Below are 24,372 nucleotides of genomic sequence, written 5' to 3' on the forward strand. Positions count from 1 at the left end.
AACCGCCATTAAATTTGGCATTGATTTTCAATAACGTCCTGGAAGCTTCCTCCGTGGTTTTGCTATTAAAATTGAATTTTGCTTGGACCAAATTTTTAAGATTAACCTCATCGTTGGAAGAAAAATATGCATGTTCCAGTTGCTTAATGGAAGACAGAATAGAAGCAGATTCTTTTTAGTATTTTTTTTATAGCTACATAGTTGATGATAAAGCCTCTGGCTGTCGCATTAAAAGAGTCCCAAATAGTATGAAAGGGCATATCTGGACTAGCATTGAAGAGAAAGAATTGAGACACAAAATCTTTCCAGCGCCCAATGAAAATAGGATCTTTGAGAAGATAATTATTAAAGCGCCATTGACGAGATTTAGAAGGAAGGGAAGAAAGATCTAAATCGATAAAGACGGGAGCATGATCGGAATTAAGAATGGAACCTATTTCAGCATGTTGAAAATTATAATGAAGGTGCGGGGTCTAGAAATGTAATCAATACTAGAACTAGATTTATGAGTGGGAGAATAGAAAGTGAATTCTAAACAGTCAGGATTACATATCCTCCAAGCACCTACCAGGCCTCTCAAAAGTATTGTGTTAGCAAAGGTCTTTTGCATTGTATTAGGGATATCTCTAGAAGAGGACTTCCTATCGGTATAGGGGTCCATGACCAGATTGCAGTCCCCACCCACTATGAGATTAGAGTCAGAACATGAGGGAAGAGTGTGTGACATGGATTGCCAATATTGAGAATCAATACCTGTGGGACCATAAATGTTGAGGAGAGAAATATGAGATCCATTTATGAGGGTATGAAGAAAAAGCCATCACCAATCATTATCTTTTTCTTCGCTTTCTATAGTAAGGGAGAGGGACTTATGAAAAAGTATCGCTATGCTGTTTTTTCAATATTAAGATAGGGAACTATACACATGGCCAACCCATTGCTTTTTGAGTGAATGAATTTCCTTGTCATTGAGGTGTATTACAACTTACATTGTAATTTGGAGAGATGGGTAAGCACCCTTTGTTTTTTAACAGGATTACGTAAACCCTTTACATTCCAAGAGATAATTCAAACACTATCAGTCATCACAGGAGAAATGGGGTATTAAACAACACCATGCATTTTACAAAATTGGAAAAAATTGAGAACTCAGCATGCAAAGATTTAAAGTCAACATGATGCTAATATTGAGGTAAATACAAATAAGAGAAAAGGATGTGTAAGAGATGAAAGATAGGGAGTAAGAAAAGGTAATGAGTAGTAGGAGATAGAGATTTTGAGAAAGGAAAAGGAGAAAAGGGATCAGTAGTCAAAGAGGAAAAGATAGAAAAGGGAAAACAAGAAGAGAAAAGAAAAGAAAAGAAAAGGAAAGAAAAGAAAAGAGGGTAAAGAAGGTATGTGATAGACAAAGAGAAGTTGACAAGAAGCCAAAGGACTTCAGTCAAGAAAGACGGAATATATATTCAGACTAAAGAGAGCATCATGAGGAGGCGGGGAGCCACAAGAGGAAGGCAGATGGCAAAACCAGCGAAGACATCGGGAAACAACAGGAACCAGTAGACAGAAAAACATGAAAAAAATGGGGAGCTTAGTAGGAGGTAACATGAAGGGAGAGACTAACGACATAAATAGTTAAAAATGAAACAGTCAAACAGCTGCACAAGGATATCAGATGAAACAAATTAACACCTATCAACATGACGAGTGACTGTGTACATTGTTATTGGAAGGGCAGGAAGGAAGGAAACATCAGGGAAATGAGTCTGTACCGGAAGGGAGACATCTGTGAAGAGAAACCAAAGAAATAATAGAAAATGGTTTCCAGGAATGGCGAACAAAAATCCTAACAACAACGAAAGAAAACAAATATCTTCAGATCTTGAGAGTGAGAAAGGTTGAAACAAAGAAACGTAAAACAGAATAAGAGGAGACCATTTTCAGGCCCCTACAAAGTCCATCTCTGCTCCTTCATGATAAGAAATAAATTGTCTTAGATCTTCAGGACGGTCCGAGGAGTAGGTCTTTTCTTTGTTAGTGACTTTAAAAAAGCAAGGATGTTGCAGACCATATCTGGCATTCATGGATCGAAGAGCTGGGTGAAAGGAAAAGAATTCCTTGCGACGGGCGACAGTGGCGCGGGCCACATCTTGAGAGAAGAAAACCCTTTGGCCAGACCATAACATCTGCTTTCTATGCTTTGCCGCTGAGAGAACCATTACCAACTCAGTGTACTCCAGAAATAAAATGATTACCCCTCTAGGGCGGTTGACCGCTGAAGCAGAAGGAGAACCTCCAGGTTTAGAGCCAATGCAATGGGCACGTTGCAAATTGAGAGTGGTGCCGTCCTTGAGACCAACAATTTTAGGGATGTGTGTTTTTAAAAAGGCGAGCATGTTGGGCCCCTCCTCTCCCTCAGGAATAGCATAAATTCTAAGGTTATTGCGCCTATTATGGTTTTCTAAGTCCTCCGTTTGCATTTTGAGCAGAGCGATCTCCTTTGACATGGCAGCAACCTGAGGAATCACATGGTCAGCGTCACTGATCCTCTGTTCCACCGCAGACACTCGTGAATCTAGGTTAGACCACTTCTCTTCTAGCCTCTGAAGAGTAGCATTGGTGCCAATCATGAAAGGCTTTATAAGCTTTATCTCTTCCATGAGGTCCTCCAGTGTTATAGGTAGTGGAGATTTAGTTGGAGAGTTGTGTTCCTTCGTTTGGCGTTTGGAGGAGGCGGCAGTATTGGAGTCCTTGCGGAGAGAAGGCATATTGGCAGAGATACTTTTCTGACCAAGGGAGGGAGAAGGCTCCATAAAGATGAAAGTATTAATGTATTGAAAACTCAGGAGAGAGGCACTGTAGAAAGGTAGAGTATAAAACATGTAGAGATAAAACTTTGTCTTGTGATCTTGCTTCGGCAATGAGTAGAGCAACCAGAGATGACTCCAATGACTCAATTAAAGCTGAGAGGTTATAGAGGCAGACCAAAGGATTCCAAAACCTGCTAGGGTACGTCATATAGTCATTAAAGGCTGGCTGTTGATAGGGGGTTAAAGCGAATCAAAAAAGCAGGCAGTAAAGATGCTCCTCAGATCACTTCACATCTCACCGAGAACAGTACGCCCAATGTTGCCAAGATTCAAAGACTCAAATTGTGAGCACACAAATGTCAGACCACTAGACCCAGTCACAACCTTGTCGCCAGGAAGGAAAACCAGGTTACAGCACGAAACTTCAATGTGAAATGGCCAACCAGCGAAGGTTCAAATCATTCCAGACGTGTCTTCATAGTATCCGGTAGTCTCAAGGAGCATTAAATCTCCACAATACAAGCCTCTCCTCAGAAAAAATTACAGGGGAAAGAGACAGCTTCAGCATCCAATGTCACCTCCATAACAGCAGAACATCAGCTGGAGACAACAGTGTTGCCGCCGGGACACACCCCAGGCAGCAAGGAGAAAGCCATGAATCAAAGTTGCAGCGCGCTGCAAGTAAAATGGCGGGCTTTGCTGAAAATCCTGAGGGGAGCGCACCACGGAGGAAACAGGGTGAAAGGCAGCTCAGAAAAAAGAAAAAAAAGCAGCTACCTGTGCCCCCGCACCCGCAATGCATTGTACCGGAACTCAGCAACAAAACCTCCTGGGCGGAGAGAAGAACCCGCTCGAAGCACGGAGCCTCAGCCGGACGCGACCATCTTGTGGCAGGTCAAGCCACACCCCAAGAGTAGTTTTTGAAATATAACACTACAGAGCTCTGGCTGTCAGCTATAACCTATGTGGGACTGTGTGCCCCTCAACCCGAGGCTTGCCCAGTGCCGGGAGCTTGTGTGCGTATCCGCTGACGGTGTTTAGCTCTTAATTAAGCAGCTGAGAAGAGATGTTAATGTTGGGGCCTCACATCCATCTGTTGTGGGCCTGGTCCCACTTGTGAGAGAAAGGCCCTGGACCCCCCACTGATGCTCGGCAGCATCCTGATCTGATTGATTAATGCTGGCAGTAGGGAGGATCCCAGGAACCCAGTGTGGGCAAAGGCTGGCTAAATGTGCTGCAAACAAATTGAAAGCATCCCTGGGTAGGGCACACTATTGGTTTTTTCAAATAAACAAACTCCTCTTAGAATTTTGTATTCAGGCTATTAGTTCGAAATGTATTGCATTCTGTTTTATGTAGAATTACAAATAACCTCTTTAGAATCCATATCAATGTTCATTCAAACAGTTTCACACATGTGTCTTTATGCTCCGATGCATTTCGGGCATAAGTGCCCTTCTTCCGGGAGCTCTAAAACAAAAGGATGAGCATCGATATATGACAACCACAAATATATGTACAAAATATCACATTATTTATCCTAGCGTGTGAGACACACAGTGTGCTCTAAGTATGTGCAGTTCCCCGTGAAGTGAAAGGTGCATATAAAAAACGGCGGGTAAAAGAAGCAAAAATACGCTGTAATACAAGTAAGTCCGCTCCTGCCGTGTACCGAGGAAAGCTTGAACTGATGTTTTTGCAGTATGTTTTATTTAAACCCGCACGTATCTGCTTTTTTTCAGTAAGACCCATGAACCTGAGACGCTCCAATACACGTGAGTGTGTAAACTCGCTTCCGATTTTTGCTTCTTTTACCCGCCGTTTTTTAGGTTTCGCTGGGGGACGGAGCTGGAAGCTCCGCCTCCAGAGAAATCTCTTGATTACAGTAAGGACTCTGGAATACGCCCCCCTGTCCCATTGGCTAGCTCCATAAATGGAGGCTAGCCATTGGAACAGAGAGGCGTCCGTCATGGCCGGAGCAGACTCGGGGGCGTTCCCGAGATTCTTTGGCTTTTGCCGACGTCACGCGACGCCGGGAACGCCCCCGAATCTGGTCCGGCCGGGCCGTGCTTGCTGCTGTCCTGGGCATCGTGAGTGTTTTTCCCCGGCACGTTCTCCCGCCGTTCGTGTTCTCTCCCGCCCCCCTCACGCCCCCTGTGTCCTCTCCCGCCCCCTCCCGCCGTCCGCCACTGCTTTAATGTTAATTTTTTTGTCATCATGGCGCCAGCTTCATGGGTTGCTGCTTTCATATTTATATGAATATCTTCATAACAGGCGCTTCACAGGCCTCCGCTTTTGTGTTTGTCTTTCTATCATCATGCGGCCGGGCCGTGCTTGCTGCTGTCCCGGGCATCGTGAGTGTTTTTCCCCGGCACGTTTCCCGCCTCCCTCCCGCCGTTCGTGTTCTCTCCTGCCCCCCTCACGCCCCTTGTGTCCTCTCCCGCCCCCTCCCGCCGTCCGCCACTGCTTTAATGTTAATTTTTTTGTCCTCATGGCGCCAGCTTCATGGGTTGCTGCTTTCATATTTATATGAATATCTTCATAACAGGCGCTTCACAGGCCTCCGCTTTTGTGTTTGTCTTTCTATCATCATGGCCCCGCTTCTCAGACGGCCATGGGAACTAGCACGCAGTACCCTTTAACATTTGTTGCTGTAGATGAGTGTAAAGTTTGCTCACTGCTTACGTCAGTACTGTGTCCATCTTATTACAATATGAAGCCTGTGCATATTAAATTAGCAGGTGCCATGCCCAAACGAGGATCTAAGGGGCCTGAGTTGGATGATTAAAAAAAAAAAGAAGGATTTAAGTGGGCAGCGGGCTATACCATCAAGCGTAGACGGCCTGCATATTAAATTAAGAGGACGCCACGCTTTATGTTGTGCATTAGTCTTGCCGACTCACGTTACTTAGTGCCGGCGTGAGTCATTCATTACATTTCCTCCACCTTGCTGAGGTCATGTGTAGATCCCGAGAGTATTCCCACTCTGTGCATAGAGGGTCAGCTGTAGTAGTAGCCAGACCAGCTGCACCGTGTTGTGAGAGGCGTGCGAGCGGCAGTCCCAATCCCTATTGTTGAGGACTCTGGACGTGGGTTGAGACCTCGCAGGAGGCCGCCATTTCACCTTTTGGAAGATTCTCTGATAGCTGCTCTACAACACTTTGTGGGCCCTGGAACCCCAGACTAGGGCTCTGCCATAAAGAGTCTGACAAGGGCACTGCGCCTCCTGCGCTCGGCACCGTAGGGCCCAGAGCTAATCACTCTGCAAGGCAAAAATGTCTGCCATTTGCAAGCTAGAAGACGCGCAAATATCCTAGTGCCAGATAATCGTTTATGGCAATTTGTGTCCACTTATTGTCATAAGTCATAAGGTTTTTTTGAGCGCACACGTCACCCAGAGGGATTTTAAAGTGCTTGTGTGCCTTTTGCTGTCGCATCTGGGATGGCTAATGGGTGCTAATGTCATTCCTTTACCGGTTTGATTCATAATCCGAGGCACTACCAGACCTAAGCAATTGCTGCCCTCTTAGTTTCATATTGTGTTGGTTTTTGCACTATGAGGACACTGGGTGCCCTAGCCGTAGTTGTTTCATTTGTGCAGTACTACTGATATATGTCGTTTTATGCCTGCCTTGAACCTGATAACAGTTGCTGTAGTCATAGCTTTACTATACGGTTGAAATAAAAACATATATTATGATATAGTGTGCACTTTTTTAATCTAAATAATCACTTCACTACAAACAAAAAATCATAAAGAGAAAACATTCCCATATACAATGTCAATATCATCAACTCCTAAAATGCGAGACCAATTGCATTGAAAATGCCTGTTCTAAGTAGGTGTAAAGTTAGAGTGCTCGGTAGCATGCCAAAGAATCAGTTGTAGCTTGGGTTCCCAACCATTTTAATTGTCTGTACTCTAACCCTATACGGATCTTTGGCTGAAATATAGGTTAGTGCATGCACTCTATTTTGAGCCCCCTTAGTTTATTGCTGAATGCTGTGCTCTCTGAGGTTCAGATACTTACATTTACTGTATAAGTGTTTAAAAACGTGTTGTTCCCTGTCTGTTTGCATGGGGACATTTGTTTCCAACGGAGTAGATCTTTAACTTTAGGGCTTTATTAGCTCCGGTCTATATGTGGGATTGACAGATCCATTTCTTGAACTTTTGCCCCCCTCACCTTGATTTGTTTCATTTAAAGCAATAACATTTCATGAAATTATTTGTCTGTCCATCGGCCCATAAACAAGACTAATTTTACTATAACTCACTTGCATTCTTATAAGATACCCTACCTCTTTTAAGCACACAACTGCCACCTTCAAACCCCCAAAAAGGGAAACAACTTAATTTGTGAAGCCCACTTTTTCCTGCTGAATGGGACTACACAATTTGAAAGTTTGTTGGGTTTTCAGACAAAATTGTAACTCTAATAAGTGTATCGCCACGAGCCTAATGGCATGTAGGGAGCCTGAAATCTTCAGTAATGTTTCTCAGGCAGATCTGTGAGGTTTCTGCAAATTAGTGACAGGTCACTTCACCTACTAGGGATTCTTGTATAGTAAACGGAAGATTGACAATTAGCTTTCCATTTATCTACATTTTATGGTTCACTGCAGGGTCTTGCGACATGACATAAGCCATCAACTAAGCCATCGTAATATTAGCATACTAAAAACTAATGTAATTCTGTTTTGTAGTAAATGACTCCAAGTGAAATACATGTATCTGACAAATAGATCATTAATAAAATAGCAGAAAGTTATTAAATATCATTCAATTCATTTTTTTCATGTACATTTCTTAAATGCTGTGCATTATTTATTTTTGCCATTAAACTATCGCAATATATTATTCATTGAAATATGAATGACACGTATCTGTTTTTCTATTCTACCTGCACATCGAGCAGTTGATCCAAAAGTAATTAAATTATATGTAAAAAACATTGCAGGATTCATCACTTTATGGATATAAGCCATCAGACAGCAGTTTTATTAACATCTTCAGACAATTGGGGCTTCTAAAATGCTGCATTTTGATTGGTCCATATCTGCACTGGGGTTTCATAGACAGAGCCGTATTACAGCCACAGTTCACATCTGTTTTATCTTGTTCTCATAACAGCTGCTTGTCAAGATCACAGAGTTCTGAGCAAGAACTAGGGTACTCACCTGGCTCATAGAATATCCGACATTTTTTCATTCTCGTTGTTCAGGAATCAGAATGGAAACATGAAAAAAGACTCTCCTTTCTCTTTCTTCAAATTCTAGAAATTAATGAGTCCACAAAATCGTTTCTCTTTTCTTCATTTTGAATTTTATATTTAAAAGTTGAATTTAAACTGTAATTTATAACCGTTTTATTGTGCTTTGTGTTTTAAATGATTGCCTCATTGTTCAGATGAGGTTGTGGTGTTAAAAAGTGCATTATTGGGGGGTGGTTCCTGCCTGGGATGAAGGTGCCCATTTGCCAGCACACACCCCGCCTGATTGAGGATGCATTAACACGCTTCTGTTCTAGAGTGCCACAGCACGAATCAGTGTTTCCAACGTTCTGTGCGCTGCAGCTGCTGCAGGCGCCTGTCCCCACTGCGCTCCAGGCCCCTTCCTGAGGATGCTGTATGCACCGTTCGACCTGGTAGCCCTGTGTCCCACCCCCGTCCCCTGTCTCAACCTCCTCCCCGATGCCATCTAGGGACGCCAGGCTGATAGCTCAAACCTGCCAGGAGCGCTGTGTTCACAATACCGGATCAGAGAGACCCCACCAAGGAGACAGGGACAGATATACAGCCGTGTGTCGGTGACAGCACATGCATTTAGTCACCACCAAGTGCATTCTACAGCATTTGATTTCATGTGGGGCTCTCTGTGTGGGGGGGGGGGTCTGTGTGTTTGTGTGTGCATTTGCGAGAGATTAAGCTATTGGCACTGTAAATGACAATGCCAATTATTTATCTGTTTTCAAAACTAACACATAAATAAAAATGTTGTCATTTACAATGCCAATAGCTCAAACTTTTCAAAAGGCGAAACCATTGCATTGTAAATGCTTGTTATATGCACCTTTCACTTCATGGGGAAAATAACATACTTACAGCACACTGTGTGTCTCACACGCGAGGATAAATAATGTGATATTTTGTATATATATTTGTGGTCGTAATATATCGATGCTATATCCTTTTGTTTTAGAGCTCCCGGAAGAAGTGCACTTATGCACGAAATGCATCGGAGCATAAAGACACATGTGTGAAACTGTTTGAATGAACATTGATATGGATTCTAAAGAGGTTATTTGGAATTCTACATAAAACAGAATGCAATACATTTCGAACTAATAGTCTGAATACAAAATTCTAAGAGGAGTTTGTTTATTTGGAAAAAACAATGGTGTGCCCTACCCAGAGATGCTTTCAATTTGTTTGTAGCATATTTTCACTATATATTCGAGACGTGGTCTAGGACGGACACGTCACCTGAAGGAGCACCTGACCCATGTTAAATATTAACGGAACTTTCTACCCCAAAAGAGATTGAAACATAAAGGCTGTGCACCTACCGAATTGTTTTTTGATATATTCTTGCTCCGCCCACCTGGGATGGTAGCACGCCTACCCAAAACATGCAGGAAATTTCTAAATCTACTGAAGCCAAAGCTAGCACCTTCGCCTTTGGCGAAGAGGAAGCAACTAGGATCTAAGCCCTTATTAACGAGGATATAGGCCAAGGCACATCAAACCGCACCAAGGAGCAATGCATCAAGCAACTATTGTACCTTTCAAAACGAGAAATTAACCAGAAATTACACGTGAGTACCCTCATAAAATACCATCGAGCTTCGCGAATACCCAGAGGTCTGCGCATAGCACCCAAGCCTTCTTTATGTAAAAATTCTAGAACATTTCAGGATAAATGGTACGCCATTCCTAATAAGTGCAGCTTGGATTTAATTTTACTTATAGTAGAGGAAGTTTCCAGCATTTTAGAAGATTTGCATAAAGAAATTAAAGAAATTGAAAAAGAGCTGGCGGATATGACTCCAACAGATGAATTGTCTAAAATATTGGAGGACACAAACATCCAGCTAGAAAGACACTCCAGGGAAATGAATGACTGAAAAATCAGGAAATTTAGGAGAGACACCCTGGACTACAAACTGGGGGAAGTCTACACATGGGCTGAGGTTTACGCCCAAAGAAGGAGAAATAAACTGTATAGTCAACAAACCGACACATCATCATCGGGAAGTGAATCATCTAGTAGACCCCAAAAAAGAGCGAGTCTTACACAACCTGGACCTTCATCTAAGCCAACTGATCAACCAGCCAACATGGGGACCCAAACTCAGTTCCCAACCAATCATTAAAAGTGCCTTTTTTAGTCCAAGGTTCAGATGAAAGAGGAGACCCCGGCGGGGAAAAAGAAAAAGAAAAGGAACACCCAAATACCCGGAGTACGACCGTCTCGAAGAAGGACAGGAAGAAAAACACTTAGGGCCCGATGTAGGTAGCCAAATACCGGTCGGCAACGGCCGAAAATACCGAAATTCGGCCGTTACCGACCGGTATTTGGTGATTGAGATGTAGGGGCCATTATTTTACAGAATCGGTAAATTTACCGAATCGGTAAATTACCGATTCTGTAAAATACTGAATCGGTAATTTTACCGATTCGGTAAATCCCAGATGTAGGTAGCACTGTTTACAGTGCTACAGGCCTTCAGAATTCGGTATTTTATGACCCAATACAATTGGGTGGTAAAATACCGAATTCAGGTGTACATGCACGACTGTGCATGTACACCTGTGCCATGTGACACACAGACATGCCCTTAGGGCATGTATGTGTGCCACATGGCACACAAGCCTGGGATTGGGGTGCTACAGGGTGTCAACGTGACACCCCGTTCACCCTTGCAGGATTCGGTATTTACCAATTCGGTAAATACCAAATCAGTATTTGCCATTGATTCCTATGGGCTTCAAGGCCCATAGGAATCAATAGGAAATACCGATTCAGTATTTACCGAATCGGTAAATACCAAATCTTACAGATTCAGTAATTCTAAAATAAGAATTACCTACATCTGCCCCCTTTTTATTTACCTACTCTTAAATACCGAATCGGTATGGTTCGGTATTTAAGAGTAGGTAAATAGGAATTACCTACATCGGGCCCTTAGAAATCAATATCTCGGATAACACCCTAAATCCTAATTAAATGAGATTAGTGGAGAAAGGGACATCTTTTATCCCTACGAACAACACTCATCAACTTGAGCTTGAAATAAGCACGTTTAAATTTACACCGAAACTGAGGCTTAGACATTTCTTTGATAACGTTCTTCCACCTCAAACTCAACAAAAAACTGACCAACTCATGGGCCTAAGACCACACAGCACATACCAAGCACCCACTAGTCATAAATGTATTGATCTCTTTGAAAACTTAGTTAACCCCTTCACTGCGGAGGCTATTCCGCCGCAGTGCTAAGGGGGCTGGGGGGCCGCGCGGCGTGCCCATGCTGTTGACGGAACCGCTCCGTCACCAGCCGCGGTTGCGCTGTGCTCATGACGGAGCGGTTCCGTCACGGCCCTGCCCGCTCAATGGAACGCTCAGAGCAGGCACGGAATCCGCGCCGTGCAGGCGTGCCGAGCGGGCCGTGACGGAACTGCTCCATCATCAGCACAGCACGACCACGGCTGATGACGGAGTAGTTCCGTTACCAGCAGGGGAGGGGTTAAACAAGATCTTGCTAAGCTTAACTACAAAAAACAATTCAAGATTAATATCACCCAGAAAGACAAGGACACCCTTAAAAAAATAGCAAGTAACAAGACCATCAAGTGTGTCAAAGCTGACAAGGGTGCACTTGTGATCTTAAATACAGAGCTGTACGAAAGGAAAATGATGGAACACATCATGGATGAACAAACATATATGAAACTTGAGCGTGATCCAACATCTAAATTCAAAGAAATATTGATTAACATACTCAACAAAGCGATCGATGAAGGGACCATTACTGAGAAAACAAGGAAATATCTTCTACAGGAACATCCCAAAAAGCCCAACAATTTACATGGTATCTAAAATCCATAAAAATCTGGAGGACCCACCGTTTAGACCCATCGTGTTTCCACTAGAGGATCCTTACATGAACGAGTAGGAAAATTCTTAGATAAGTATTTACAACCTACAGTTAAGTTGATGACCAGCTACATTAAGGATACTACAGATTTTCTACTTAAGTTGTCGTCCATCAGCATTGATGAAAATGATCACCTAATTATGTGCACGGCGGATGTGAGGGCGTTGTACAACTCCATCCCCCATGCCGGAGGCATTGAAGCCATGGAAAGGGCTATACTTAACATGGACATTGAACCAGCCATGCAGAGATTTTTAATGGAACTAGTGTTTTTCACTCTTTATCAAAGCTATTTCGAGTATAAAAATTAGTGGTATCTCCAGCTGTCAGGGAGCTCCATGGGGAATTGCGCAGCCCCAACGTACGCAAACATATATATGAAGCAATTTGAGGAAACTAATATTTATTCTGACCCGAATTGGACCAATAACGTGAGACTCCTAGTACGGTACATCAATGATGTATTCATACTATGGAGTAATACCAGAGAAAAGTTACAAGAGGCCCTAGAAGCCCTTAATGAAGCTGATGGCCGAATTCAATTCACGTGGGATATCCAATATAAAATGATTACCTTTCTAGATGTACTAATCATTTTAACTCCTACGAGCATTGAAACTGATCTATATCGCAAGAAAACGGACAGAAATAATACTTTACATTTCTCAAGTTTTCATCAAGCATCCTTGAAACGACACCTACCATTCTCACAGATGTTGCGTGGTAAAAGGATCACCTCTAATGTAACACAAGCAACCCTAAGGATTCAGGAAATGGGTGAAAGATTCATGGAAAGGGGTTATCCACAAACAATTATTGAGCAAGCATAAGAAAGAGTACTTTCAACCCCACAAGATGATTTGCTGAGGAGAACAAGAAACCAGAAAGCACCAGAATGGTGCTAGTATCCAAATTTTCAACGTTGAGCCCTGCTTTCAAAAAGATTATACTAAAACATTTGCCAATTCTCAGCATGGAACCTGATTTTAAAACATTGTTTAAGGATCCACCCATCTTTGCATATACTAGGAATCAGAACATTAAGGAAATATTGGCTCAAAAAATACCTGGACATTGTGAATATAAGGGCACCAGGCCCTGTATGAATTGTAGCAACTGCAACAATGTCATAAAGTGGAATATAGTAACACATCCCATGAAGGGTTACAATATTAAACTTAGAACCAATGCAACATGTAATACCACTAATGTCATCTACTTAGTCAAATGCCCATGTGGCAAAGTATACATCGGGAAGACAGAAAGAAAGATAAAAATTTGGATAAAAGAACACAAATCGAACATCAGGACAAAGAACGAAAAATCAGCTATTGCTTTACATTTTAATGAAATGAAACATCATATCTCACAACTTTAATTTTTGATACTGGAAACCGTGACCAGAAAAGAGGGAAGAGACAATAATAAATATGTCCTACAGAGAGAAAATGCTTGGATCTATAAGTTGAACTCTATGTAGCCATTGGGGCTTAACGACCGCATGGAATTTTCTTGTTACCTATAACTGTACTATGCCTCAGAAGCTGTGATGCCAGCTCCTTGAATACTGTTTGTTCTTTTGATATGTTTTATATGTACTGTACATCTATGATATTGTGCTTAATACACATCAGGTTGTTCAAGATATCTATGTATGCACTCCGTGCCCTACATACATTACACCCTTTATTTTTCTCCTCAAACATGGCCGCCTTGAACCTGATCCCCCACTCACTCCAGCCCTTTCTTTATTTTTACGCGAGCACAGCTCGCGTGTTAGTCTGTCATTTACCTCGGTGTTACACTTACTTTAATGACAATTTGATCGCTGACAAGCGAAACCCCACTCGGCCGGTTTACCCCCCCTCCCCCCCCCCCCCCCCCCGATGCGGCACCCGCGAATGCACCAATAATCATAGCAAAACTTAACGCAGTAATACAAATATGTCGGCTCATGCCGCGTTCCGAGGAAAGCTTGAACTGATGATTTTGCAGTATGTTTTATTTAAACCTGCACGTATCTGCTTTTTTTCAGTAAGACCCATGAACTTAAGACGCTCCAAAACGCCGTTTTTTATATGCACCTTTCACTTCACTGGGAACTGCACATACTTACAGCACACTGTGTGTCTCACACGCGAGGATAAATAATGTGATATTTTGTACATATATTTGTGGTTGTCATATATCGATGCGCATCCTTTTGTTTTAGAGCTCCCGGAAGAAGGGCACTTATGCACGAAATGCATCGGAGCATAAAGACACATGTGCGAAACTGTTTGAATGAACATTGATATGGATTCTAAAGAGGTTATTTGGAATTCTACATAAAACAGAATGCAATACATTTCGAACTAATAGTCTAAATACAAAATTCTAAGAGGAGTTTGTTTATTTGAAAAAAACAATGGTGTGCCCTACCCAGGGATGCTTTCAATTTGTTTGTAGCACATTTTCACTATATATTCGAGACGTGGTCTAGGACGGACACGTTACCTGAAGGAGCACCCGACCCATGTTAAATATTAACGGAACTTTCTACCCCAAAAGAGATTGAAACATAAAGGCTGTGCACCTACCGAATTGTTTTTTGACAAAGGCTGGCTAAGGCATCTGTGTATTAGTAGTTCAGTTAACTTGCTATGGCTGTTATTAATAAATGAAATGAATGCTTCAATCATTCTGAGCTGCCTGTAGTGTACTGAGTCTGAGAACTGTGCACTCTCGCAGTTTTACTCTGTCCTGATTTCAGCTTCCTGCTGTTAGTGCACTTTAGTTCAATTACTCCTTACAATTTCTTGCTGCTCAAATGGGTGTAATATTTCTGAAATATATATGTTTCCCTCATCTTCATTGCTTGATTTTGCTTGTGAGAAAGTGTCACTCACATTTGTTGAAATGTCACTTATAATTACACTGAAATTATGAAAATATCACATATAGCATTTTGAAACCCTGGCAGCTATTAATTATACTAATAAAAAGCTCTGGCTTTCCAAAATCATGCCTAAAATAGTGGTATACAACTGGGCAAAAGATTTGACCGTTTTAGATACTGGGGCATATTACCAAGCAATAGCGATAATTATCGCTATTGCTTGGTTAGCGTGAAAAAATCATCGCCAAGCTGCGGCGATTTTTATCGCAGATAAACCTTGGTATTATCAAGGTTTATCGCAAATGCGATAAAAATCGGCCGCAATGCATGAATATCGCTGAAAAGTCAGGGATATTCATGCATTAGCGAGTTAATGCGCTTAGCCATGTTATCCACCTCCCATTAGATAACATGGCTAAGAACTGCTCAGGGCAGGTGTTAGCTTTTGGAGATATTCGCGCTTAGTGCGAATATCTCCAAAAGTTGTTAATAGGAGATAGCAATGTTAGCGACTGTTTCCAGTCGCTAACATCTTGGCACGCCCACTTTGCGTGCCATTCGTGATAAATATCACTGACATGCAAAGTGGGGCCCAAGATGGTCGCTATCTCCTACTAGCTGTCGCTAACTGGTGTTAGCAACAGCTAGGTAATAGGGAGATAATTTTATCTCCGCTTTCTTGGCTTTTAAAGCCAAAAAAGCGGAGATAAACCCCCTTGATAATATGCCCCACTGTTTATTGGCAGAAAGAAGTTTTATTTACGTTTAGCAAAACGCGTGACTCTTAAGAGGTTTGTGATTTCAACGTTATTTTTGCTTGCGCGCAATTTGAACCAAAAACACTCTGCGCGCGCAGTTTTCTAGCGTGATTCTAAGGGGTGCGATCCTTGCACATCAACTCGGACGCCGAGTCTAGCGCCGCGCTTGCTTGAGATCCATCCAGCGCCTTGAAACGGCCCACTGTGGAGGCGTTGTTCCGTGTATTCCAGTGTGCGTCGGCCCCTGCCTGGTGCCGCGCTGCGAGGAGCCTGCCTGCCTGCTGTGGTTTGCAGCAGGTGAGCTCCGTTGCAGTTCCTTGCGCACCCAGCAGAGGCCCTCGGTGATTACGCTTCTCCCAGAGCTTTGGCTTTTCCCCGGTTGCTACGTGATTTCTTTCTCAATGAAAGGACGTTTCCCCGCTGCAACAACAGGAGCATCCCCGAGCAACAGAGGACGCCAAGTGACCACACCTCCTCTTGCAGCGCTGGAGCCCCTGGGCAGCGGCGCGGGCACCTCTGGGCTGGAGCGGGAGCCCCCCTGTCAGCCCCGGTCCCGCGGGTGGCTGCCTGCCAGGACGCGCCGGGCGTACATGTCCGAGGCCAGAGATGGCCCCGCGTGAGGCTGGACGGGGCGCTGCGCACCTGCGGGCGCTCCCTGCAGCATGGAGCGGTGCGTGCGGGCAGAGGGCATCCATCACCGGGGGAGCCTCGCACCTCCTGCTGGGCATTGGACTGCTGCTGCTGCTGCGAGGACTGGAGGCCACCGGTAAGAGACACCAGCGCTGGCGCTTCACCCTCTCCGAGCAGCCTGGCATAGATGCACTGCGGATGTGCCAGGCGTGCACTGGCCATGCACAGCGCCTTGCGCATCACCGGACGTAGTGCGTGGGAACTGCTCAGCCCGTGGTACCCTGGGCAGGTGCATGATGAGGGCGCAATGTGATGCGCAGCCGTCCATAGAAACCGGAATGGGCATCCCACAAAGCGCGCCCAGCCAGCTCCCCAAAAATGGCAAATGTGTGTGCGTTTTATTGTAATGCTCAGTAGTCGAGGCTCTCCATGTCGTGTGTTGTAAAATGGTGCCATGACATCCGAGGTCGATGTATACCGCTATATCTAACGTCATCGTGCCCCTTTGATGCATTGTGAACGCTCACGCGCCCTACTCTGAATGTGATAACGCTCGCTCGAGTCCCCTGGCAGCATTGTACCCGCTGTTACCGGCCCCATCTGTGACTGCGTCCTAGGAGGAGTGTAACACAAGAACACAATGCTGTGCTTGTGGCTGCCTCGGGGATCACTACACTACACCTTCATTCCCGACCTGCCGGGGCCGCGCAGGTGTGAAGGGATTGCCTATCAGCATACAACGAGGCCTGATTTTGGCAGCATTTCACCAATTTGTAGGGGTCGCATAAAAGCGGAAAGTGCCGCGCGTGTAGTCGAGCATAAAACCCAGGGCTCTGAAATCCAAGAAACGGACGGGTGTCAGCGTGTTTCAGGGCTCCCTAGGCTGGCAGCCCTGGGAGCTACCGATTCTGGTTTGCAATTTCAGCACATTTAGTCACCACACAGCATGCAGCATGTATTGCGTTTTGCGTTAGTCAACAGCCTGCTTTTAAGAACTGCACTGTTTTAATGCACATCTCAAGGCTCGCCACAGCGCGTAGCACAGGGACGTTTACCTGAGAGCACGTCGTGCCCAGTGGCGTAGCATGGGTGTCATCACGGGCATGAATGCAAGCACTGAAAGGGATGCCTTACATCCTGGCTGTGCAGTAGAGGCATGGCCTTTACTGGGCTACAGTGCTCTTCTCGGAGCTCTGGGCCCATGCACCGCTGCACCTGCTGCGTCAAGACGGACTTCGCCCCTGCCCCTGCCTTTTCCCGCGCTAAGTGAAGAAAGGTTGCTCAGACAATGAATGCTCCATAGATTATCCATTTGTTGAAAGATTGGTGAATCGCGGTGAGGATTCCATCATCGCGTTGGTATAGTCTGCCTGTGTTATTAATTGTCCATATCCCTTTCGTTAGAGTGAATTGTTTTATAGTAATCTGTGTGTAGGTATGGGTGTGGGGGGGGGGGGGGGGGGGAGGGGTTGTTGTAGGGGAGATTAGGTAGGGTGACTAGATTTTTAAAGCCAAAAACAGGGACATTTCCCAAAAATAGAAGAAGGACTACAATTTTACTTCAACCCAACGCACAGATTGATAGTGCTCCTTAACTGAGAATTACAGAAGAGGCAGTAAGAACATACATACATACATGCCATTTTTAGAGCCAGTAGAATGCCTGCTAATTAAACTGCTTTATTATAACAGCTGCTAACTATCCCTGCTTTGCAAAACATAAAAAGATACCTCCCACCGTTTTCATCCGACCCTATCTAAAAACCGGGACTTGAGCTTAATTTGCTGAAATCTGCTGGGACAGCTGGCGAAAACCGGGACTGTCCGGGCAAATCCAGGACGCCTGGTCACCCTACGATTAGAAGGATTCTGCACCCTGGCTTTATTTGTGGTCTGGGTGCGCTTTTGGATGCCAGGCCAGTGGTTTTCACAGTCACGTCGCAGTGTTACAGGGGCATGGCAGGCTGTCTAGTTTGTGCCTTAAAGCACCGGCGCTCAGCCACTGACGCCACTCCTGGGTTTAGACGCCTCTTGAAGATGAACGGACGGGGGTCACAACAGCCCCACATCTGTTGCCGGGGAGCAGCTCCCCTGCACCTGACAGAATCGATTTTAAGAACTCTCACCAGTAGGCCAGCTCCTTCACCCCTCCCCCCCTCTGTGGTGCTATGGGACTTTAGATAGTAGTTTTTGCCACTGCACTGCTGGTGCAGACCCTGCTTCCATAGCAGGAACAATACTGCCACGTTTTGCAACGCACGATGCTGCACGCCTGCACCGCACCACCGGTTGGAACCTCTTTGTATTTCTAGTGCATTTACATTTCTCCGCCCCGGTGACACGTTTGATCAGAAACCTGATTGTCGCATGGAGACCCCGATGGACTGGAGTCCAGCATAGGTAATCTAGCGCCGAATCTGCGCCCCGACGGGCCACTCTATGCAACACAACATAAACTCGTAACCATGGCGATAGGATAGCAGACAGAGGTTCCCATCGTGCCTCCACAGCATGAATGTAGCCACGGCCCAGGGCTGTAACCTCATGTCCTAGTCACCAGGTAACCAACGATGCACACAGGCGAGGCTCCCGGCAGAGCTCGGGGGAGCGGCGCCCCATGCTCAGGGGGGCGCATAGTAGTGCGAGCTCTATTGGCCCGTGCTATGCTAGGAGAGTAGCCTTAGAATCCCAGCACGTGCACAGTGACATCGTTGTTGGGCGTTCGCCCCTCCCCCATTACACTGCCCGCTTCCATAGCCTTAAAGGGGAAGACATGCGTTTCCTTTGCAGGGACCCTGTCCCACGTTTTCACGTTTCTTGCTTAGGATTTTCACCTTTTATGACCCCTTTGCCGCTGACGTTTCGACGCTTTTTGCTCCCCACCACAGACTCCTCCTGGTTTCCCTGTTTCTGTGCACTCTCCGAACCTTGCTATCACGGTCCCTTTCTTTTCCACGACTTCCAACAGGCTCTGGTCAGGATGTGGCACACAGTCTGCCTGCTTTCGATTCTTCGACCCCTCATCTATCTATACCTCCTCACTTGAGAGAGAGAGAGCAATAAACAAGCATTGGCAAATCCAATAAGGCGTACCTCAGGGACCTATTGGCTTTGCCAATGGTTTTTAGTGATGCTGTACACCATGGGTACTTGCAGAGATTTTCTCTGGGGTCGCAAACTATAGTTTGTAGTGCAGCCGAAGGCTGCATTGATGCCAGCAGACTGGGTGGGGGGGGGGGGGGGGGGGGGGGGAGGTCAGCGGACAGGTGGATGTAAGGGTGGTGTAGGTGGAGTGAAGTCTGTTCATGTTGGGGCTTGAGTCGAGCTATTTTGAGGGCTTCATTCCATACCACCCTCTAAATTAGATCGCTATTCTGTAGCAGAGAAACATATTCAACATTGCTGAGCTGTATCTGAGTCATTGTCCCTATACCACACCCTGGGGCGAGCCTTTTCTGTTTTGCTCGCACTTCCTTTAGTGTGAAAGGAAGTAACCTGGTTATTGAAATGCAATGAAATAGCATCTTATGTATCTCGATCTCCTTATTCCCTTGGTCACTCATATGTAAACATTCGGAGTGCTTAGACACAGGCTCCATTAAGGCAGCAAGTGCTATAAAAACTCTCTGACAAAGACAGCCACTTTGTCAAAACTTGCACAATGAGTGTTGCTGATAAAAAGATCATATTGGGTGGTTCCTTAGATTTTCATTTGTAATGTTCGTGCACAGATTTGCTTTATTGGATTTGTATATATAATACTGTGTAGCTTAAGCTACTTGGGAAAAGTCCTCTGAATGTGTCCCTGTGCTGTTTTCATTGGATCCTATAAAATTATGTTATGATGTTCTCTAGAGATGAATTACAAATAACACAGTATATATATGCTTCATTGATGAAGACTCGTCTTCCTTTTCATCACATCAGTACTGAAGTAAAAGCTGAGAAGTGCGCACTAGATATTTGAGCAAATTCTACTTAAACTACAGTACGCTGCTTCCTTCTAGACCTGCTTAGAAACCAGTCACGCCCGAATAGGTAAGCGCGGTGCGGCGGGTGGAAGTCGACATATGACGTGTTAGTGAACATAAAATAAATAAATAAATAAAACCACTTACCTTGCACCCAGAAAGCGAGCACTTATGGAAGAATCCAAGGAGCCAGTCAGAAAGGTGGTAAACAGCTATGCTCCACGGGAGGGGCAAAGACATTCTGGACTGTCTAAAACAAATAAAGTCAGAGATGGAAAGCAAGCAGATGTGAGATACAAAACACAAAGCCAATGGCAAGGACAGGGTAAAATGCCTTCCTAGGGAAGCTTCCAGCATGTCTGTGCAACCAGACAGCTGCGCTGCTTGGTAGGCTCCGACTTAAAAAATGTTGGCAAAGCGCGCAGGTTTGAGTTTAATGTCCTACTGTATGTGGCATAAGCACATTGGAATCATACAGAAACAAAAGGCCAACTCTATCGAAAGCTCCCTAGTTATAAAGTAGTATAAGAGTGATGTATTTCAATGTAAGCATTGAAGTGGAGGTGGAAGGATACATTTAAACTGCAAATAGCACTAGAAGACCGATAAATACTTCTTTGGGCTGACCGGATTAACAAATTCCCAAGCCTTGACTAAAAGTGGATGGTAGAAGAAAGCCGATGGTTAAAGGGTACCCACCCAAAACCCACTCTGTATATCATAAGTAAAAGTCCTGCTTTACAGCTTAAGGTCTATGACAGATAATGTGATGGGTAATTTGGGGTGACAAGAGCACCTTGGGTACCTTTCCTGTGTAATAAAAAAGGGTTCCTCTTGTTAAGTCCTAAAACAAAAGAGAGACACCAGAGAAAAAGTGCTAACATCCCCACATAACAAGTCTGTGCACTTTGGTGACTTTACTGAGTCCTTTCTAGTCTGGGAATTTTGAGATGCTATTTGTCTATCTTTATTTATTTACAATTTGTTTGTGTCAGAAACATAATCCAAGAGGATTTTAGACTCTAGAGCACTCTGCATGAAACCTGACAGGAGCATGATACAGTAAAGAAACTTCAACGTGCAATTGTTGTGAGAGCTCGAAAGGGGTGCACACATCTGGGGCTTCAGAATGGAGGCTACGAGTGGGAGTCAAAGATGCCAGCTCTCATTGAGGTCCACGACCATAGAGTAGGGGTATACGTACCCAAGGAGCAATGCTAGAAGAGAGGGGTCTGGACTTTAAAAGCAGTCACAGAGAGGATGCCTGTGGGCGCAGAGATGCCCCTGCTCTCATTTCCTCTCCCCGTTTATGAACTCCACAGGCCGGGGAGAACGCCGTCACGTTCACTGTCTTAGAGCCAGGTCAAGGCAAGTAATGAGGGGTGTTAATGACGATGCAGGACAGCTGAGTGCACACAATCTTAAAAAGTCCTCTTTTGCTGTGTGTGTCTGCAGCTGAGCTGAGCAGCAATCGTGAGTCTCACAGAATCCTTGTAATCCGAGAGCCAACCCTGTGGGAAGCCAAAGTCCCCTTTGTTTTGTTAATCGATGTAATTGCTGTCATTAGGGTGCTGACCCCCTCCCTTTTGCGACAGTTTGTTAAGTCAGAGGAAAGCAGTGACTTTAACATTCAGCTCGTCTCCAGCCTTCCTGTGCACTTCTGCTTGTTCAAGAATGGCATCTGCACATTGTAAAACACATATTGCTGCAGATGATACCTATATTTACTGAGCTCACTGCACTGCTCCAGGCCTTGAACAAGCTGAATGCAAAGCTTTGCTCTTTGGCGAGAGAGGAGACATGGCTCCAGTGGCTGGATTGCACAGTCAGTGGATACCTGGGTTCAAATCCCTGTTTCTTCGCCTGCTCAAATTATCTGCACTAATGCTGATCAATTTACTGCTCTGAGCCTCATTTGGATTGAGTGTTAAATCAAAGAGCACGTGGAAGGAAGGAATTACAGGATGTGCACTGTCTGACAAACTCACTTGTGTTTGGTTTAATGGAAACACTGTTACTCCTGCAGGGGCGGCTGGTGACATTTGAAAGTGGTGGGCGTAAACTAATTTGCATATTGCACCGCAGCGATCGAGCGCAGCGAGCGAGCCCGAACCACCTTGCATACATCCATACATCATTCATGCATCCACCCATCTATCCACCCACCCACCCTGCATCCATACATCATTCATTCATGCATCCACCCATCCATCCATCATGCATCCACCCATCATGCATGCATGCATCCATACATCATTCATACATCCACCCATACATCCACCCACCCATCCTGCATCCATACATCATTCATTCATGCACCCACCCATCCACCCATCCATCCATCATGCATCCACCCATCATGCATGCATCCATGCATCCACCCATCCATCCACCCACCCACCCTGCATACATCATTCATTCATGCATCCACCCATCCATCCATCATGCATCCGCCCATCATGCATGCATGCATCCATACATCATTCATGCATCCACCCATCCATCCACCGAACTATCCTGCATCCATACATCATTCATTCATGCACCCACCCATCCATCCATCCATCCATCCATCCATCCATCCACCCATCCATCCATCATGCATCCACCCATCATGCATGCGTCCATCCATACATCATTCATCATTCAAGCATCCACCCATCCATCCACCCACCCATCCTGCATCCATACATCATTCATTCATGCACCCACCCATCCATCCATCCACCCATCCATCCATCATGCATCCACCCATCATGCAAGCATCCATCCATACATCATTCATGCATCCACCCATCCATCCACCCACCCACCCTGCATCCATACATCCTTCATGCATCCACCCATCCATCCATCATGCATCCACCCATCATGCAAGCATCCATCCATACATCATTCATGCATCCACCGATCCATCCACCCAACCATCCTGCATCCATACATCATTCATTCATGCACCCATCCATCCATCCATCCATCCACCCATCCATCATCATGCATCTATCCATCATGCATGCATCCATCCATACATCATTCATGCATCCACCCATCCTGCATCCATACATCATTCATTCATGCACCCACCCATCCATCCACCCATCCATCCATCATGCATCCCCCCATCCATCCACCCACCCTGCATCCATACATCATTCATTCATGCACCCACCCATCCATCCACCCACCCATCCATCCATCCATCCATCATGCATCCACCCATCATGCGTGCATCCATGCATCCATCCATACATCATTCATGCATCCATCCACCCATCCATCCATCATGCATCCACCCATCATGCATGCATCCACCCATCCTGCATCCATACATCATTCATTCATGCATCCACCCATCCACCCACCCATCCTGCATCTATCATTCATGCATCCATCCACCCATCATGCATGCATCCATCCATGCACCCATCCACCCACCCATCCACCGAACAATCATTAATGCACCCACCCTGCATCCATCCATCATTCATGTATTTTTATGACCATATAAAAATAAATTATGGACTCTAACAAGCCTTTAGGATCGATGTTGAAGGATGTGCCAGTTTACATATTACATCACCCCTACCTTTTTATGCTGAAAACCTTCTACCTCCCATGTATTTGCCATCCTGTAGGCCCTAGGTATGTACTATACAAATTCACATACAAACATACACCAACATGCATGCAATAATAAATGCATATATCATGCTATTCCGCCTCTACCGTTTGTTAACATTTTGAAATTTTATAACCTTAGTTCAAAGAGTACATTATATTTGTGGTGACAGTTGTTAACTCATTTTCTGGAAAATGTTTATAAAATGAAATCTGTTGAAGGCTGTTGTTGCAACTATCAAAAAATAAATTCTGAGAATTTTTACATTTCCAAAACCCCATGCCGTGAAATAAACGGGTGTCCTAGAATAGACGCACACATTTCTGCAGCAGATGCTTTAACACACTGAACTATCTCAAGTCATTTGTGCAAGCTAGTTTACTGGAACACCGAAAAACACACACTCTTACCTTGCTGCCAGTCCCGCACACGTCACAGGCTCACAGCGCCCCTGGCCAATCCTGGCGCCAGGGGCACAGGTAGCCTCTCGCCCGCAGCACGCCCATTAGGGCTCCTGATGGGCATGCGCAATGCCGCCAAAACACAAGT

General features: G+C 44.9%; 1 protein-coding gene across 5 annotated transcripts in view; it reads left to right on the plus strand.

Moving 5' to 3' along the window:
• The first annotated feature begins 16,041 nt into the window (after positions 1 to 16,041).
• The window catches only part of KIAA1549L (KIAA1549 like), a 674,355-nt gene continuing 666,024 nt past the window's right edge, over positions 16,042 to 24,372 (plus strand). For all 5 annotated transcript variants that reach the window (XM_086955871.1, XM_086955872.1, XM_086955873.1 and 2 more), the window contains exon 1: positions 16,042 to 16,369. In XM_086955871.1, the coding sequence (XP_086811997.1) occupies positions 16,210 to 16,369 (160 nt within the window). In that variant the 5' untranslated portion in view covers positions 16,042 to 16,209. The remainder of the gene's footprint in view (positions 16,370 to 24,372) is intronic.

The sequence above is a fragment of the Lissotriton vulgaris genome, chromosome 2_1 (genome assembly GCF_964263255.1).
Source record: "Lissotriton vulgaris chromosome 2_1, aLisVul1.2, whole genome shotgun sequence".
Classification (NCBI taxonomy): domain Eukaryota; kingdom Metazoa; phylum Chordata; class Amphibia; order Caudata; family Salamandridae; genus Lissotriton; species Lissotriton vulgaris.